This window comes from Nesoenas mayeri, assembly GCF_963082525.1.
Source record: "Nesoenas mayeri genome assembly, chromosome: 21".
Classification (NCBI taxonomy): Eukaryota; Metazoa; Chordata; class Aves; order Columbiformes; family Columbidae; genus Nesoenas; species Nesoenas mayeri.
The window spans coordinates 3878683-3897480 of record NC_137571.1 but is presented as its reverse complement, the minus strand read 5'-3'; the positions used below and the strand labels follow the sequence as shown (position 1 = coordinate 3897480).

The 18798-nt window shown below is 53.5% G+C and overlaps 1 protein-coding gene across 5 annotated transcripts in view; it reads left to right on the top strand.

Annotated features, from left to right (window-relative positions):
- The window catches only part of MACF1 (microtubule actin crosslinking factor 1), a 130719-nt gene that overhangs the window by 111461 nt on the left and 460 nt on the right, over nt 1–18798 (top strand). For 2 of the 5 annotated variants that reach the window (XM_080357750.1, XM_080357749.1), the window contains exons 72-98: nt 683–805; nt 899–1000; nt 1677–1778; nt 1878–2051; nt 2158–2313; nt 2471–2668; nt 3379–3507; nt 3833–4006; nt 5030–5185; nt 5301–5507; nt 5641–5760; nt 5971–6140; nt 6305–6464; nt 6899–7093; nt 7747–7875; nt 7959–8102; nt 8477–8665; nt 8952–9069; nt 9430–9593; nt 10545–10707; nt 11542–11696; nt 11937–12011; nt 12683–12700; nt 14462–14579; nt 15039–15250; nt 15772–15882; nt 17628–17751. In XM_080357750.1, coding sequence (XP_080213876.1) covers nt 683–805; nt 899–1000; nt 1677–1778; nt 1878–2051; nt 2158–2313; nt 2471–2668; nt 3379–3507; nt 3833–4006; nt 5030–5185; nt 5301–5507; nt 5641–5760; nt 5971–6140; nt 6305–6464; nt 6899–7093; nt 7747–7875; nt 7959–8102; nt 8477–8665; nt 8952–9069; nt 9430–9593; nt 10545–10707; nt 11542–11696; nt 11937–12011; nt 12683–12700; nt 14462–14579; nt 15039–15250; nt 15772–15882; nt 17628–17751 — 3886 coding nt within the window. The remainder of the gene's footprint in view (nt 1–682; nt 806–898; nt 1001–1676; nt 1779–1877; nt 2052–2157; nt 2314–2470; nt 2669–3378; nt 3508–3832; nt 4007–5029; nt 5186–5300; nt 5508–5640; nt 5761–5970; nt 6141–6304; nt 6465–6898; nt 7094–7746; nt 7876–7958; nt 8103–8476; nt 8666–8951; nt 9070–9429; nt 9594–10544; nt 10708–11541; nt 11697–11936; nt 12012–12682; nt 12701–14461; nt 14580–15038; nt 15251–15771; nt 15883–17627; nt 17752–18798) is intronic. The other 3 variants (XM_080357751.1, XM_080357752.1, XM_080357753.1) reach the window with 3 other exon arrangements.

Sequence of the window (18798 nt, the reverse complement as noted above, 5' to 3'; positions counted from 1 at the left end):
CAATTTGGAGCAACCTCCTGTTTCAGACAAGGAAAAGATGCTTAAATCCCTTCATCTGTGGCTGTTTTGGGAAGCTTATCACGCGTCTGGTCAGAGTTGGCTGCCCACGTGTTTCAATGCAGGAGTTTGTGTGGCGCTGCTCCCAGTCTCACTCGAAGGCACCCAAGTGCTGTCTAGCGTGGGAAGTGTATATTTAGATTTTGGTTAGACCGGAGATAAGTGTAAAGCTGGATGGGTTTGGATTTGTGTGGTGTTGGTTGTTTCGAATAAGTGGTGAAATCCACTTCAGGTGGATTTGACTTGACTCAGACACTGGGGAGTGAGTTTGTTTGTGCTTTGCTAAGTTTGTCCTTGCTATTTCCCTTCCATAAACACTTTGCTTTGCAACTTCAGAGTCTCAAAAGCTATATTGACAAAATACCCTGGTAAACAGTACATCTCTTGTAAACAACATCTTCAGCCAGGGAGTTCAGGCACATGTCGAGCCAAATACAGATGTTCTTACTTTATTTTATTCCCCAACCCCTACACACAGCGCTGGTTCCACTGTGGCCAGAGCTGGGAGCAAACTAGTTTGATGCTGGTGATGCTGGTGAGCAGGAAGGACCCTCCTGTTCACGAGGCAATTTTGGAAGAGCATTTAATAATAACCACTTTTCTTTTGTCTCTGTGTTCCATGCAGACTATTAAAGAGGAGACAGACGGCTTGCACGAGGAGCTGGAGTTCATCCGACTCCTTGGAACTGATTTAATTTTTGCCTGTGGCGAAACTGAGAAACCAGAAGTGAAAAAGAGCATTGATGAGGTAGGAAAAGCAGCAGATAAAATCACGTAGGAGCAAGTGGGAGCTCTGGTCAAAGAGCCTGGCGAATTTTGTGGGCAATCTTGTGTTCCGCAGATGAACAACGCGTGGGAGAATCTAAACAAGATGTGGAAGGAGAGGCTGGAGAAGCTGGAAGAAGCCATGCAGTCGGCTGTGCAATACCAAGATACGCTGCAAGTAAGAGGCAGGGCTGTTGGTGTGGGGTGGGTAGAGCTTGGGAACACCCCTGCGAATCCTCGCCCTGGTATGTGCTGAGATTTGCACAAATGCAAAGCAGAAAATGTCTCCTGTGCGAGGGTTTGCAGCCTCTGATAGAGCCTGAGCTCAACAACCAGCTCCAAGGAACAGCACATCATAGAATCACAGAATGGTTTGAGTCAAAGGGACCTTCAAATGTCCCCCAGTCCCCCCCCTGCCATGACAGGGACATCTTCACCAGCTCAGGGTGCTCAGACCCCGTCCAGCCTGGCCTGGGATGTCTCCAGGGATGGTTCATCCACCACCTCTCTGGCCAACCTGGGCCAGGCTCTCACCACCCTCAGGGACAACAATTCCTCCTCATGTCCAGCCTGAATCTCCCTCCTTTAGTTTAAACCATCACTCCTTGTCCTGTCACAACAGGCCCTGCTCAAAAGTCTGTCCCCATTGTTCTTATCAGCCCCTTTTAAGTACAGAGAGGTGCAGTAAGGTCTCCCCGGAGCTTCTCTTCTCCAGGCTGAACACCCCAACTCTCTCAGCCTGACCCATAGCAGGGAGGGATCCATCCCACCATCCAGATATTTGATGGGATTTGTCTTCAGGGGGGAGGACGCTTCACCATTCTCGTTGCTAACGGTGTCCTCACCCCATCCAGGCCATGTTTGACTGGCTGGATAACGCCGTGATCAAGCTCTGCAACATGTCTGCTGTCGGCACGGACCTCAACACGGTGAAGGAGCAGATGAACGAGATGAAGGTACCAGTGGGACCAGTTCTCCAGCACTTGCTTCACATCATAGGGCTCACATTTCAGTGATTCATTTTGTTCTGGTTTTTGTCCGGCTTGTTTTGGCAGGAGTTTAAAATGGAGGTTTACCAGCAGCAGATTGAGATGGAAAAGCTTAATCACCAAGGTGAACTGATGCTAAAAAAAGCTACAGATGAGACAGACAGAGACATCATAAAGGAACCACTGACAGAGCTGAAACATCTCTGGGAGAATCTGGGCGAGAAAATTGCTCACAGACAGGTAGGGAGAAGCCCTGGGCTCTCAAAAGCGCAAGGTTGAAGTTTGCTGGGATGCTTTCCATCCTTCCCAACCTCAACTTGCCTTTTCCATCCCTGTCCTTGCCCAGCACAAGTTGGAAGCCGCTCTCCTGGCACTGGGCCAGTTCCAGCACGCGTTGGCAGAGCTGATGGCCTGGCTGACCCACACTGAAGAGCTGCTTGATGCTCAAAAACCCATCAATGGGGACCCAAAAGTCATCGAGGTTGAACTTGCCAAGCACCATGTGAGTACTCCCGCTCCAGGCCCATTTTTAATCCATCCCCTTTGCAGGATTTTATTTCTTATGAAGGGTTTGGGTTGGTTCGAGTCCATGAGAACGCGCAGGAATTAAGAGGGTGTCTGAAAGATACATCCAACGTTTGCTACCGTGTCCCGTGTAGGTGCTGAAGAACGATGTCCTGGCCCACCAAGCGACCGTGGAGACGGTGAACAAAGCGGGCAACGAGCTGCTGGAGTCGAGCGCCGGGGATGACGCCAGCAGCCTGCGGAACCGCCTGGAGACGCTCAACTCGTGCTGGGAGTCAGTGCTGCAGAAGACGGAGGAGAGGGAGCAGCAGCTGCAGTCCACGCTCCAGCAGGTCAGGGAGATGCGTTGGGGTGGTGCTTTGCTGTGGAGGGTCCGCTTCCCCTTTGCTTTGGGGAGAAATGAAGTGGGGAAGAAGTTAGAGACACACTGGGATTATTTTTAGGCAGGTTTTTCACTTAACTTTTAGTCCTGGAGTGGTTTGGAGCCTGCCCGGAATCATAGAATTGTTTTGGTTGGAAGAGATGCTCAAGATGATTGAGTCCAACCATAACCCAACCCCAGCGCTATCCCATGTCCTGAGAACCTCATATCCATCTGTCCAGCCCTCCAGGGATGGTGACTCCACCCTGGGCAGCCTGTTCCAATGCCCCACAGCCCTTTGGGGAAGAAATTGTTCCGAAATCCAACCTCAACCTCCTCTAAACCCCAGATCTGCTCCCATCACACTTGTGCTCCAGCCCCTTCCCCAGCTCCATTCTCTTCTCTCAACTCCAGCACCTCAAGGGCTTTCTTGGTGTGAGGGGCCCAAAACTGACCCCAGGATTTGAGGTTTGGCTTCCCCAGTGCCCAGCGCAGGGGGAAAAGCACCACAGGACCCCAGCACAGACATGGCTAAGGATATATCGTGTATAACCAAAGTGCTGCTGCATCCAGCTCTGCCGCTTTATCTGGTTTTTGGAGCGAACACAGTGTTAATCCTGGCGCATGATCAATGGCAGCTGATATCATCTGATCTGTGGACGATTATATGTTCCCGAACAGGCCCAGGGTTTCCATGGTGAGATTGAAGACTTCCTCCTGTGGCTAACGAGGATGGAGAGCCAATTGTCAGCATCGAAACCCACAGGAGGTCTGCCAGAAACTGCCCGGGAACAACTCAATGCCCACATGGTAATTTCTTAGGAGAGATTTTCTTTTTAGTGCTTTTAATTCAGCAGGCTCCTGTCTGTCAAGTATCACCATCAAAACTTCTGGCTTCTTTATCTGATGGGAAGAAGAGTGCTTCTCTGCTCTCTTCTTACCGATAATTTTCCACTTGATGCCTGGGACAAGCATCATGATGGTTTAAGCACCTGTCTCTGCTCGCAGTGACACGCGGCTGTCACTTTGCTGCCTGCCCTGAACCTTATTTTCTTGTCACCCTGAGTCTCAGTGAGTCATGGCCCCTCTTTGGGCTCTTTCTTTATCCAACCCTTGGGTGGTGTCCCCCTCTCAGGAGCTGTACGGGCAGCTGAAAGCCAAGGAGGACGTGTACAGTCAGCTGCTGGCCAAGGGGCGCCTGATGCTGCTGAACCGTGATGACTCGGGCTCCGGCTCCAAGACGGAGCAAAGCGTCGCGTTACTGGAGCAGAAATGGTGTCTGGTCAGCACCAAGATGGAGGAGAGAAAGGTAATTTGGTGGGGTCATGAAATCACAGCATCATTTTGGTTGTAAAGCCCCTCAAGATCATCGAGTCCAACCGTTCCCCACCCCTGTCCCTGCCCCATGTCCTGAGAACCTCATCTCCATGTCCAACCCTCCAGGGATGGTGACTCCAGCACTGCCCTGGGCAGCCTGTTCCAATGCCCCACAGCCCTTTGGGGAAGAAATTGTTCCTAAATCCAACCTCAACCTCCCCTGGTGCAACTTGAGGCCATTTCCTCTCATCCTGCCCTTGTCCCATGAGCTGGTCGCTCCCAGCGTTGCTGCTCAGCTTTCCCGTGGGGGATGGAGCCCATCGGGGCTGGGGAGGAGGCTAGGGTGGGGATTTTTGGACAACCCTTTGGTTGCACAGCTTGAGTTTGTCTTTCAGGTGGTGCTGTCTGAGCATAAAGCTGCTTTTTCTTTTTTTTTTATAAATAGTTGTCGGAATTGGTTAAATCACAGAGAAAAATGAGAGTAAAATAGCGTTTTGGGTTAATTTAGAGGAGCGGTGGGAAGAAGCGTCCCGCGGCTCTGAAAGGCAGCCTTTGTTGGTCCCCTCCAAGCCAGCGGGCCAAATCCTCCTCCGAGCTGACTCCTTCCGAGGCTTTTGGCCGGTGATGAGATAAAACAAGGGACGCGGTGGCCTCGGCCCAGAATAAATTTGCTGCAGCGCAGCTGTTACCATCAAAATATCCCCCACCTTGTTCACCGAGCCGCTCTCCCATGGCGATCCCGTGCTGGGGGTGACACGGCAGCTGCTGCATTCCTATGGAGTTCCCCCCTTCCAGGGGCGATTCTTGTTTGGAAAGCAAGCCATGGCTTTCACCAGAACCCCCTCCCCTTGGGAAACAAGCGGCGTTGCGGGGCTGATGAGGTTCCTGTTCGAGGGAGGTTTCGGCGGTGACACAAAGGCCGCCTCTGTCTGCGGAACCGTGGATGCTGAGCCCTCACCCTCCGTCTTGTGGCTTTGTTTTCTCTCCTTCCTTTTCTCCCTCCTCGCTGCGACAGGCGAAGCTGGAGGAGGCTCTAGCGCTGGCCACGGATTTCCAGAACTCCCTCCAGGATTTCATCAACTGGCTGACGCTGGCCGAGCAAAGCCTGAACATCGCGCCCCCAGCCAGCCTCATCCTCGCTGCCGTGCTGGCCCAGATCGACGAGCACAAGGTACTGGCCCCGTGAGCACCCAGCGGCTCCGCGGGGTGGAGGGGATGAGGGTGGCACCCTTGGGTGCTCGCGGGTACGTCCCCTTGCGGACAGGAGAACGTCTTGGCATCCGCAGGTGTTTGCCAACGAGGTGAACGCTCACCGGGATCGCATCATCGAGCTGGACCAAACCGGGAACCAGCTCAAGTTTCTCAGTCAGAAGCAGGACGTGGTGTTGATCAAGAACCTGCTGGTGAGCGTCCAGTCGCGCTGGGAGAAGGTCGTGCAGCGCTCGGTGGAGCGGGGACGGGCTCTCGATGATGCCAGGAAGCGAGCCAAGCAGGTGAGAAACGTGGGAAGGGTGCGACAGAGCCCAAGGTGTTGTCAGCCTTGGAGAGCAGGAGATCCCAAGACCAGAAAGGGACTGGGGACACCACCAGTGTTACCATTCAGACTTTGCTGCTGTTTCTTTGCAGTTCCACGAAGCTTGGAAGAAACTGGTTGATTGGCTGGAGGATGCAGAGAATCACCTGGACTCTGAGCTGGAGATTTCAAATGATCCTGACAAAATCAAGCTCCAGCTCTCCAAACACAAGGTGGAGCTTTGCGCAAGCCACATGGGTGCTGGACGCTGGGTGGAAGGGGGGAGCAGGGTGACATTTCTGTTGTCAGGACAGGGGAAAGTCTCATCCATACCTGCACTACCATGGAAAACATTCAGCTGGAGACCTTCATGAGCGCTGTGTGTCTTCAGAGAGGCAAGGCCAGGCTTTCTGAAGCAGTTTTGTTTTCTCTCCGCTTCCCAGGAGTTCCAGAAGACGCTGGGGGGGAAGCAGCCCGTCTATGACACTACCATCAGGACGGGCAGAGCCCTCAAGGAGAAAGCCTTGCTTGCGGATGACACTCAAAAGCTGGACAATTTACTGGGAGAAGTCCGGGATAAGTGGGACACGGTGTGCGGCAAATCTGTGGAAAGGTGAGTCCAGCCCAACGTTGCACCAACAGCGCTTGTTTGCCAAGACTCTTATCAAAGGGGAGAGCAGGGGTGGGGAGGTGATTTCATGGGGCAGTTGGGTCACTGGGATATGACAAACGGAGGTGAATTGTTGATGGAAGCTCACAGGGATGCTTGTTTTCCAGGCAGCACAAGCTGGAAGAAGCCCTCTTGTTCTCTGGGCAGTTCATGGATGCGCTGCAGGCCTTGGTGGATTGGCTCTACAAGGTGGAGCCCCAGTTAGCTGAAGACCAGCCGGTCCATGGTGATCTGGATCTGGTCATGAACCTGATGGACGCTCACAAGGTGAGAGCGCCTTTCCCATCTCTTCTCTGGGATGTGAGCAGGGCTTGTTGTCTCCAAAAGCCAAAGTTGGTGCCTCGCTGCGGAGCTGCGTCTCGCTGCTCTGCATTGCTGCGGTGGACAAGGAGGACAAAAATAGGGCAAAACAATGAGAAGAAACATTTACATTGCTGGGAAGGTTAGAGGAGATGGAGCTCTGCTCCTCTGAGATGCCATCAGTCAGATATGCTGAGGGTTTTGTTTTTAAAAGTTAGCTGAATTATAGTGTCTATAAACTATGGATATGGACATTAATCCATGGTGTGATGGATCCCTGATGCGGGTACAGAACCCCAATTCCAGACTATTTCAGATGTGCCCCCTGTTTTTCCTTCCCCACATGGATCGACCTGCTGGGACTGACTCACCCGCTCGGCTTCTGCCCTCTGTCCTTCCAGGTTTTCCAGAAGGAGCTGGGGAAGCGCACGGGGACGGTCCAGGTGCTCAAACGTTCCGGCAGGGAGCTCATTGAGAATAGCCGGGACGACACGACCTGGGTGAAGGTGCAGCTGCAGGAGCTGAGCAACCGCTGGGACACGGTGTGCAAGCTGTCCGTGTCCAAGCAGACCCGCCTGGAGCAGGCTTTGAAACAGGTGAGCACAAAGCTGCGGGTGGAAATGGTCTCGGAAAGCTTTGCTGGGCTCCAAGAGGTCAATACCAACCTCAGACAAAGATGGTTTTGCCCAGGGACTGATCTCCTGGCTGAGCAGGTCACCCCAACCCTGCAGCAGTAACCAGTGAGAACTGCAAAGCAGTGGGTTGGTGTCAGTTATTTCCTTATTCTTTTCCCCAAAGAAGAGCTGATAAAAGCTAGTGTGAAAAGGGAGGACAAGAAGATCTCGCTGGCGTGCACAGTGGGAACAGAGCGGCGATCAGAGACCGCTGTTTGCTGATGTCAAGTGCAAAAGAGAGATGCAGATTGAAGCTGAAAAAAAAATAAGTCAGAGAGTTTTGAGTAGTTTTAATATCAAGTAGGCAATTTACAGAACAAACTACCAAGGTGCCAAGTCGATCAGAATACAGGTAGTTGTGCTGGTTTTAAAAGCATTTAGTTCTGCGGTGCAGCTGAAGAGGAGGAAGGTGCTGGCTGCTATTGGACCCGTCTGTGGGTGCCGTAGGGCTTGTTTTCCACTTTTTAAATGAGTTTTTCAAGTCCCTTTCAGCCCTTTGTCTCTGCAGCTCCCAGCAGTGAGTGCAGCGTCCTGTTTTGGGGAAGGAGGGCTAACGTGGTGCTCTTGTTCCGCAGGCGGAGGAGTTCCGCACGGCCGTGCACGGGCTGCTGGAGTGGCTGTCGGAGGCCGAGCAGTCCCTGCGCTTTCGGGGAGCGCTTCCCGACGACGCTGAGGCCTTGCAGTCCCTCATCGACACGCACAAGGTAGCGGGGAAGCTCTGAAACGCGACCCAAGCAAAAATGAACAGTGGGGAATATCAGCGAATGATTCATTTGGGCTTTTCCAGGAGTTCATGAAGAAAGTGGAGGAGAAGAGAGTGGATGTGAACGCAGCGGTGGGCATGGGGGAGGTGATCCTGGCCGCTTGCCATCCCGACTGCATCACCACCATCAAGCACTGGATCACCATCATCCGGGCCAGGTTTGAGGAGGTGAGTCCTCCAGGCTGGTGGTCCCAGCAGGGATTGGAGAATCATAGAACCATAGGATAGTTTGGGGTGAAGGGCCCTTCCCAGCTCCCCCAGTGACCCCCCTGCCATGACAGGGACATCTTCACCAGCTCAGGGTGCTCAGACCCCGTCCAGCCTGGCCTGGGATGTCTCTAGAGATGGTTCATCCACCACCTCTCTGGCCAACCTGGGCCAGGCTCTCACCACCCTCAGGGCAACAATTTCTTCATGTCCAGCCTGAATCTCCCCTCTTTAGTTTAAACCATCACCCCTTGTCCCATCACCACTGCTCAAAGGTCTGTCCGTGTGGTGGTGGGTCCTGCCCAGGCTCACGGTCACCTCTGCGTCCCCACCAGGTTCTGACGTGGGCGAAGCAGCACCAGCAGCGACTGGAGTCGGCGCTTTCCGAGCTGGTGGCGAACGCGGAGCTTCTGGAAGAGCTCCTGGCTTGGATCCAGTGGGCTGAGACAACCCTGATCCAGCGGGACCAGGACTCAATGCCACAAAATATCGATCAGGTCAAAGCTCTCATCTCCGAACACCAGGTGAGCACTCAGGGGCTGGGAGGCGTTTTTTCCTGCCCCCCATGCAGGAGGCATTAACTTCTCTGGGAAGTCGCTATGAAAACAGCCTGTGACCCAACCAGAGCTGTCACCTGGCAGCAAAGCCACCTCAGGGGACAAACTGCAGCATTGGCAGATCCAAACCGACCCCATAATGCCCCCATCTTGTTTGCAGGCTTCACAGGGCCCAAGGAGGGTCTGGAGCAGCAAGAGACTCAAAACATCTTAAAACTGCCAACGTTTTCTTGTCCCTTCCATATTTTGACAGTCCTTCATGGAGGAGATGACACGGAAACAGCCAGACGTGGACCGGGTCACCAAGACATACAAGAGGAAAGCGACCGAGCCCCCCCACGGGCCTTTCATCGACAAGTCCCGCAGCAACAGTACGTCTGTGCTCTATATGCAGCTCATGGAGGAAATGAAACGCATAGGAAGCTCGTTAACTGTGATTATCAATTAACGAGGCATCCTGCATTGTCAGCCACCAGGAAGGCGGTTGGGACTTGTTGGGAGGGGACAATCCAGGTGGCATTTGCCAAAACACCCCGTCGCTGCTCTTCGCTTTCTCTCTGCAGCCGCTTTGCGATGAGGTTTTGGGTTATTTAAAGTCCTTTCTCTAAGTCAGCGCCCAACAGGAATCCCCAATAATAAAATATATCCCATCGCTGCTCTTTCCTGACCCACTCAGACTCAACGAACCCACCACCGCCACCTCAAACAATTCCTTTTCCCTCGTTTTCCAGGGAAATCCCTGAGCCAGGCTGCACCGCCCAGCATGCCCATCATCTCCCAGTCGGAAACCAAGAACCCGCGGATCAACCAGCTCTCGGCGCGCTGGCAGCAGGTCTGGCTGCTGGCGCTGGAGCGGCAGCGCAAGCTCAACGATGCCCTGGACAGACTGGAGGAGGTACCGGCCGCATTCCCTACATCTCTGCTGCCTCTTCAATTGCCCGGCTCAATATTCATTCTGAAAACTACCTCCTGTAATTAACGTTAATGAACCGCTTTGCACCCCTGCAGTCGGTATCTGTAGTGGTAGTGGCAGCCAGGCCTGCTTTGCTCCTAGTAATTAGTCTAACAATTACTGTCTCTTATCTTTTCCCAAACATCTAATGGAACTTTTGTTTTCATTTATGCTTAACAAAGCAGCTATGCCCAGAAGTGAGTGGTTATTTTTGGTTTTTTCATCTTTTGTTGCTTTTGCTGTAGGTCAGTTCAGTTTCTACGTATTAATGTTCTTTTCTTTGTTGCTTTGAACTCCCGAGAATGTTTAGAGAAAACAACCTAAAAAGAGTTATACAAATTGTCGTGTCACCTCGCTGTGAGCTGCTGGGGTTGTGGGAGTCATTTTGGGGGGGTGTTAATTTAAATTGGAGGGCGAGAGGCTCGTCAGAGGCTGCTGGGCCAGTGTTTGCAGAGCTGAGATTGTGCCCCAGCCGCTCTCTTACCTGGAAGATGAGCAAAAAATCCCTTCTTGGCCGCTTAGAGGGAAAGGGAGAGGGAAGGTTTGTCCCCAGAATGGTGCCAGCGATGGGGATTCCTCCCGGGCAGACCCTGGCGAGTCGTTAGGTGAAATCCCGGCCGAGGAAGCGTCCCCAAAAGCCCGAGCAGGGACAGTGGGGGGTGTGTGTGTGTCCATGTGCGAGTAGCTGATATCTCTGCGTGTTTGTCCCACCCTGGGGGATGCTGCATCCCGTGTCGATGGCTGTCGGCTGCGCTATGTGTCCTTCTGTTCCTCCAAGTCCCCTCGTTAACGAGGGTCGTCTGAATTAACCCAGATAAACCTTCCCGGGCGGGTGGGTTTGGGTGCTGCTCCTGCGGGGGTTTCTCCTGCTGACTCTCGCGGGTTCCCTTCCAGTTGAAGGAGTTTGCAAACTTTGACTTCGACGTCTGGCGGAAGAAATACATGCGCTGGATGAACCACAAGAAATCCCGCGTCATGGATTTCTTCCGGCGCATCGACAAAGACCAAGACGGGAAGATCACCCGGCAGGAGTTTATCGACGGCATCCTGGCCTCTAGTAAGTCCCTGCCTGGACGGAGCTTGGAAAATAGAATCACAGGATAATTTTAGTTGGAAAAGACCCGCAGGATCATGGAGTCCACCCATAACCCACCCCCGGCACTGCCCTATGTCCTGAGAACCTCATCTCTGTCTGTCCAGCCCTCCAGGGATGGTGACTCCAGCACTGCCCTGGGCAGCCTGTTCCAATGCCCCACAGCCCTTTGGGGAAGAAATTAGCCCAAATTTCCAGTCTCCATTTGTGATGCTGAGGGTGGTGAGACCCTGGCCCAGGTTGCCCAGAGAGGTTGTGGGTGCCTCATCCATGAAAACACCCAACATCACGTTGGACGGGGCTCTGAGCAACCTGAGCTGGGTGAAGATGTCATGTCCCTGCTCATTGGGGTTGGACTGGATGAGCTTGGAAGGCCCCTTCAACCCAAACTGTTCCATGATAATGGAATTATAGAATCATTTTGGTTGGAAAAGCCCCTCAAGCTCATTGAGTCGAACTGCTCCCCCACCCCTGTCCCTGCCCCATGTCCTGAGAACCTCATCTCCATCTGTCCAACCCTCCAGGGATGGTGACTCCAGCACTGCCCTGGGCAGCCTGTTCCAATGCCCCACAGCCCTTTGGGGAAGAAATTGTTCCTAAATGCAACCTCAACCTCCCCTGGTGCAACTTGAGGCCATTTCCTCTGCTCCTGTCCCTTGTTCCTGGGGAGCAGAGTCCAACACCCTCCCTGGCCACCCTGGTGTGACAAGGTTGTCCCTGCTCAAGGACTGAGATGCAGATGACACTCTGACTCTGATCAGGTCCCACCGTCAGCCCCTCATTTCTCTCTCCTTCCAGAGTTCCCCACCACCAAGCTGGAGATGACGGCGGTTGCCGACATCTTTGACCGTGACGGCGACGGCTACATCGATTACTACGAGTTTGTGGCCGCTCTCCATCCCAACAAGGATGCCTACCGCCCCACCACCGACGCCGACAAGATCGAGGACGAGGTGAAGCACCCAAAGAGACGGGCGCTGGGCGTGCGGGTGGCTCAGGCTGCGGGTTGGCAGCGGGGAACACAAAAAGGAGGGGAAAAAATAGGATTGTGGTGGTGCTGAGCTAAAATAATTGACTGGTGCCACCAGTACCTAGTGTGATTTTGAAGGGCTGTGTAGGGCTGTGTGTTATCCAAGCTTTTTGGGGGGAAACGTGCAAAATCCTGGTCCCTTACCTGTCTTTGCTGCTGGCAGGTCACCCGGCAAGTGGCCCAGTGCAAGTGTGCCAAGAGGTTCCAAGTGGAGCAGATCGGCGAGAACAAATACCGGGTAAGGCAGAGGGGGCCAAATCCTGCCCCGGCGGCACAAACCCTGTTCCCCCTCCCCACCCGGGGAGGGGTCCCCGTTTGGGGGTGCCCAGCGTGGTGTGGGGGACGGAGCGGCTGAGCTGTGTTTGCCCAGGGTGTTCCCCGCATCGGGAGAACATAAAAGTGTCCCTGTTCTGGGGCACCCGCCGCCCCGTGAAACGCCGCATTCACCGCGCCCGCCCTTGAACTTCTGCTGGCGGACGAGTGTACCTTACGCTGGTGTTTTTCTTAGCGGCCTCCCGAAGAAGGGAGAATAATTTCCTTAAAGAATCTCTTTGTAACATGGCTTGTTTATGTTTCGAATGGTTCCCCGAGGTCGAACCGGCGCAAGGAGCTGGCGGCGCTGCCCACGTTCCCGCCCGCGGGTTTTTGGGGGTGATGCTCCAACCGGGAGGAGCCAAACCACAGGGCTCACCCCCCCCCCCAAATCTGCACCGGCCTCGAGCTTCTCCCTTCCACCCAAATACCATAAACCCCCCAGATTTCTAACTCCCCGCAGTTAACAGTTTTCGTGATTATTGCACTGTTAATCCCATAAATGTTTTTCTTGTTTTTTCTTTCCCCTCCTCTTCCTCTGCACTTTCCTTCCCCCTCCCCATCCCCTCTCCCCCCACAACTCTTCCCCCTCCGTAGTTCTTCCTCGGCAATCAGGTACAGTTTGCCTTGCGATGCTGTCTCTCAACTCTTTCTCTATGTTTTTGTTAACAAATGTAGCTTTGTGTGTCCATTCGCTCTGGTTTTGGTGCTGCGGGAGGATGAGCTGTGAGCGCTGCTCAGCAGAGCCTGGTCCAGACGAACACTTAAGCTGGGGCAGGGGGGCACCCCAAAATAAAGGGAAAAATTCAATGGAAAAAAGCAGAATTTGACAAAATTTAAGAGATTTTTCGCTCCATGGCTCCCTTCTTAGATACATTAGGGATGTTGATGGTAAGCAGTGGCAAACCACAGCGTCCTGCGGTGGGGAGCACTGGGATACTGGTGGGGAGCACTGGGATGCTGGTGAGCTTGTGTTCGGGGTGCCCTTTGGGCAACCTGGATTAAATCACAGGGGTGCAAGTACGGCTGTACCAGGCTCTGGGTGGGTTTGGGTCGCAATCACCGTGGAATGAGAATGCCGAGTGTCCACCCCTTTAATCCCATAGGTAACGATAATTAAACCCTCATCCCCACCATACCCACTGAGTAACTCCTAATGGGAGCAGAGCTCCCACAACCCGCATGTGTCCCCGTTCCCATCATGAGATGAACGGTGCAGCTTCTTTTTAGCATGTGGAACGGTGATGCCCCACCAAAAACATGCCCAATAAAAGAAAGAATCTTGGATGTCAGAAGCGGACGGATCCAAAAGAGCTCTGGCTTTCATTTAGACAGTGATGATAGGAGAATTTTCAACAGCGACTGAAAAAGAACATGAAAGTGGCAGTGGGGATGAGAACTGACCCGTCCCTGGTGCGCCCTGGTGCAGAAGCAGCAATCCAGGGTCCCACGTCCCCGCGGGAAGGAGGGTCAGAGATGCCGTCACCTCCTGCCATGACCCATCTGTGTGGCTTTGCACTCTCTGTTGTCACTTAATCTCTTGTTTTTTACATTCTTACCCACCCAGCAAAGAAGTTGCTGCTCTTTTAAACACGTTTTTAACCATTCTGAAGATGGTTTTGCCTTCCAAGGCCATTTCCCTTATCTTCTCATCGCAGCAGGTGCTCTGTAGACCTGCTGCATCCACACCAGGTCCTGCCCAGGTCCCAATTCCTGGGCTTGGCCGTCCAGGAGCTTTAGAGACCTTTGACCAACACACAAATGCTTCCGATTCATGGTGCGCTCCTTGGAAATCGCAGGTGTTTCAAATCACTAATGAACATTGCAATCACTAATCAACATTGCTGCGGGATTCCTGCCTGGATTCCCATCACTCTGCACTCACCGGAACATCCTCACGGGGCGATCTCTTGTGGCGGGGGCTTGTTTTTTGGCTGGTGGGGTCAAGTCTGAGGCTTGGTGGAATCCCTGGGCCTCACACTTGATGACGGGAGGTTTCTGGCTCGGTGGTGATAAATCAGATGGCTCTTTTCCACATGGGCTGCACCAGGGGGGTGGTTGCGTTGCCAGCCTCTATTTCCTTCACGGTAAAAGGAAAAACTACAATTTTGGCTGAGGAAACCCATCCAAAGACCAAATTCCAAATTCTCCTTTGCTGCTCTAAAAAATTCCAGCGTTAAAACTGAAGGATTTGAGTGGTTTCGTCACCTTAAAACCACGCAGCGGAAAAACTCCTTGTAAATTGGAACTAGCCTGTATTCAGCAGATCAAATAGACGTTTGCAGTGGCTTTGCCCTGGTGCAGCCTGCTGCGGGAAGGAGCCCAGTGTCCCCGGTTGTGTCCACCTGTCTCTGAACTGTCCCCTTGGCTCCACAGTTCGGCGATTCCCAGCAGCTGCGCCTGGTCCGGATCCTGCGCAGCACCGTCATGGTTCGCGTCGGCGGAGGGTGGATGGCCCTGGATGAGTTTTTGGTGAAGAACGATCCTTGCAGAGGTAAGAGGGCTCCTTGGTTTTATACAACGGAGGTGTTTGGAGTTTGAGAACTGGTCTGTGAATGAGCAATGGGACCTGACTGGGAGACACCACCAGCAGGGACCATAGAATCACAGGATGGTTTGGGGTGAAGGGACCTTCCCAGCTCCCCAGTGCCCCCCCTGCCATGACAGGGACATCTTCACCAGCTCAGGTTGCTCAGAGCCCCGTCCAGCCTGGCCTGGGATGTCTCAGGGATGGTTCATCCACCACCTCTCTGGCCAACCTGGGCCAGGCTCCCACCACCCTCAGGACAACAATTTAATCCTCATGTCCAGCCTGAATCTCCCTCCTTTAGTTTAAAACCATCACCCCTTGTCCTGTCGCAACAGACCCTACGTAAGCTCTGACCTCCTGAGCCCCGGTATTGGCATCAAGCCCACACAAACCTCAGCTCTCCTCTCCTTTGTCCCCTTCCAGCACGAGGACGGACCAACCTCGAACTCCGGGAGAAGTTCATCCTGCCGGAGGGAGCCTCCCAGGGGATGACCCCCTTCCGATCGCGAGGCCGAAGATCCAAACCCTCCTCTAGAGCAGCCTCCCCGACGCGATCCAGTTCCAGTGCCAGCCAGAGCAACCACAGCTGTGCCTCCATGCCGTCCTCCCCCGCCACGCCGGCCAGCGGAGCCAAGGTGGGGTTTGCACGTGAAGCCCCTGTCTTTCTTCTCCTTTAGATCCTGGTGGCCTCCAGACCCCATCCTGGTGGCCTCCGAACCCCATCCTGGTGGCCTCCAAACCCCATCCTGGTGGTCTCCAGACCTGGGGAGCTGGAGGAGGAAGGTTGGGGATGAGGAGCTGGATGGTTCCTGCGCTCTCTGGTTGTCCATGTGGTGGGATGGGATGGGGCAGGATGGGTTTTCAGCCCCAGCTCGTGGTTGTGTGACAGGTGGCGGCTCATGGTCCCCCAGGCAGGGCCATGGTGCAGGGAGAAACCATCACCCATCGTCTCTCCTTCCCCACCACATGCATGTTTTATTTCATCATATTTGTTTTTTTTTTCCCATTTATTTTAATTTATATATTTCCCGTTTGCTTCTCGTTTCATTTTAGTGCCGTTTTCCCCCCTCATTCCAGATACTTTTCCATTTCTTTTGGTTTTATTTCACTCACTTCCATCTCCCCCCCTCCCCTCCTTGGATTTTCCATTTCGCAGACTCCACATCACTTCTCCCGATGTTATGACAAACCCTGGTTGATAAACAGTAAAGCGGGCACCCCCCTGAGGGGATTCGATTATTCCGACTTCCAGCTCCCAAGCGCCGAGGTAGAGTATGAGCCGGCAGCCCCAGGACCTGCCCGCGGCCGCAGCGCCGCTCTCACCGACAAATCCTCCTTTTTGCCTGGTTTTAACGCTTTTCTTGTGATAGAGCAGCGCTTGGTAGCACCGCTAACGCTCGGACTGTTAGCGTTTTTCATGGGTTTCAAACTCGGATTAAAACACCAAAAAATATATGTATATATAGAGCACAGTGGTTTGCAATTCACGTGCGATTCACTCGCAAACCGAAAGAGCGATGTTTATCCTCTTGTGCTTTCAACTTGAGCAGCTTTTAAGCATTGAAAAGCAGCCACGTTTGGCCTTTTAGAATTGAAATCCAGCAGCCGAGTTGAGACTTGAAAACCAGCTACAGCGCATGCACAGTAACCACGTCGCCTTCATTTCGATGAAGCACTTGTGTTCATCACCGTGTCGAAGCACGTCTGCTGTGTCCAGCGCTGCCACCGGCTTGATGCTCCCAGGAGGGTGAATTTGGGCTGAGATTTTGATTCCCTTGAAGTTTCAGCCTCCTCGCGGACTTTTCTGACCTTGCGGATCGGTGATGAGAAGCTCCTGGGGGATGTCGGTGGTTGGCGGTGCTGGCGGGACAACCGCGTCTCGCTCGGCGGTGCTCACGCAGAAAAGAGAATGATTTTTAATCATGAGAAGGCCAGGAGCACCTCCCCAACTGCCCTAAATTGCCTGCTTGCTGCTGTTAACATGTTTATGAAATAGGATCGAGGATGAGAATCGAAATCTCTGATGATGCAAATGGTACCTTCGCAATCACGTGTTAATGGATCTTAATTCCCCCGGAGCCGAGCCCGCCGCTCGGCTGCCCCATTGCAGCTCCAGTTTCATGACGTTTCTAAGGTTCCCAAAAATCACAGGGGATAGAGGGAAACCTCTCCAGCTCTTGCTTTAAAGCTCATTGGGTAGTGATCTGCTGTTAATGTACATTTATCCAGGGGTGCAGCTGGGATGGAGCCGTCCCTGCAGCAATGCCGGGACAGGGGACCCAATGGGCAGTCGCTTTTCTGCCCCAAACCCAGAGCTTTCTGGGGTTATAGAAACTGGAGCTGCCCTTCCCAGCTGCTCCGGGTGCCCTCACCCTGCCCAGCACCTTCCCCTTCGCTTTATTCCGCAGCGGCGGGACCCAAACTGCCCCTCGAGCTGCTTTTCCATCTGCCTTTGCGCCATCTTAAAGGTCGGGGAAAGCACCGTTTCAGGATGCGACCCAAGCAGACTTGCTGTGTTTTGCATCCTGCTGATGCTCAAATTTGGCGGTGGGTGCATGGACCTGCCCGCTGACGTCCCTCTGACTCGGCCAAGCCGGTGTCTCCGGACAACGGGACACGCTTCTCAAGCCGCTGCGTTGTATTTGCCCTCCCAAAGTGGTCCTGAGCTGCTCAGGTGCTAAAATACCTATTTTTGCAAGATACCACTCTCTCTTTGGAGAGCTTTTGAGCCCAGACGATGCTGTCATCTCCAAATGGATAGCAGCTTTGCTTTTATTCCTTTTTCCAGCAAATAGCTGCGCATCAGCTTGCAGCGCACAAGCTGCCACTGCCTTCCAAATTTTGGGGGCTTTTTTTCCTTTTTATTTTATTAACCGCTGCTGAAACAGCAGCTCGTGTTCTCCTTGACCGTTAAGATGAGCGTTTCTTCAATGTCAAAGTCTTTCTGCTGAGGTTGCTGATGTCGGACGTGCTCTCGGCCCCTGAACGATGCTCTGTGTGCTTCCTCCCAAGGTGACCCCCTCGGCGGGCAGCAAGCTGAAGCGACCCACCTTCCACTCCAGCCGGACCTCCCTGGCTGGGGACACCAGTAACAGCTCCTCACCGGTCTCTACAGGTGCCAAATCCGGTCGGGCAGGTGAGTTAGGCACAAAGAAAACTCCTGCTGCTGCTCTTCCTACTTGGTTGCTCAAATCGGAGGAGAACATATCAAATATTTAGGGAGCCCGCAGCGAGCTGGGGAGTTGGTGCCCCACTCGTGTCCTGGTTTCACAGTGTGAGGGCTTATGGGTTCTTCCAGCTCAAGGTGTTCTGTGCAGGGGCTGGAGCACAATGTGATGGAGCGACTGAGGGACCTAGGGGGTTCAGCTGGAGAACAGGAGCTGAGGGGAGACCTTCTGATCTCTGAACTGCCTGAAAGGAGCTTGGAGCCAGGGGGGTCGGGCTCTGCTCCCCAGGAACAAGCGCCAGGAGCAGAGGAAACGGCCTCAAGTTGCACCAGGGGAGGTTGAGGTTGGATTTAGGAACAATCTCTTCCCCAAAGGGCTGTGGGGTGTTGGAACAGGCTGCCCAGGGCAGTGCTGGAGTCACCATCGCTGGAGGGTTGGACAGAGATGAGGTTCTCAGGACATGGGGCAGTGCCGGGGTTGGTTTAATGGTTGGACTCGATCTTGAGGGGCTTTTCCAACCAAAATGATTCTATAATTCTATGATTATGGAACAGTTTGGGTTGAATGGACCTTCCAAGCTCATCCAGTCCAACCCCAATGAGCAGGGACACGACATCTTCACCCAGCTCAGGTTGCTCAGAGCCCCGTCCAACATGACGTTGGATGTTTTCACGAATAGGGCATCCACAGCCTCCCTGGGCAACCTGGGCCAGGGTCTCACCACCCTCAGCATCACAAATGGAGACTGGAAATTGGAAATTTGGCCTGATTTATTCCCCAAAAGGGCTGTGGGGTGTTGGAACAGGCTGCCCAGGGCAGTGCTGGAGTCACCAGCCCTGGAGGGTTGGACAGATGGAGATGAGGTTCTCAGGACATGGGGCAGTGCTGGGGTTGGTTTAATGGTTGGACTTGATGTTCTCAGGGATGTCCGGTAGTGCTGGGGTGGGTTATGGTTTGACTTAATGATCTTGAGGGTCTCCTCTAACTGAATGACTTACCGGGGTGCTGGTGGGTTT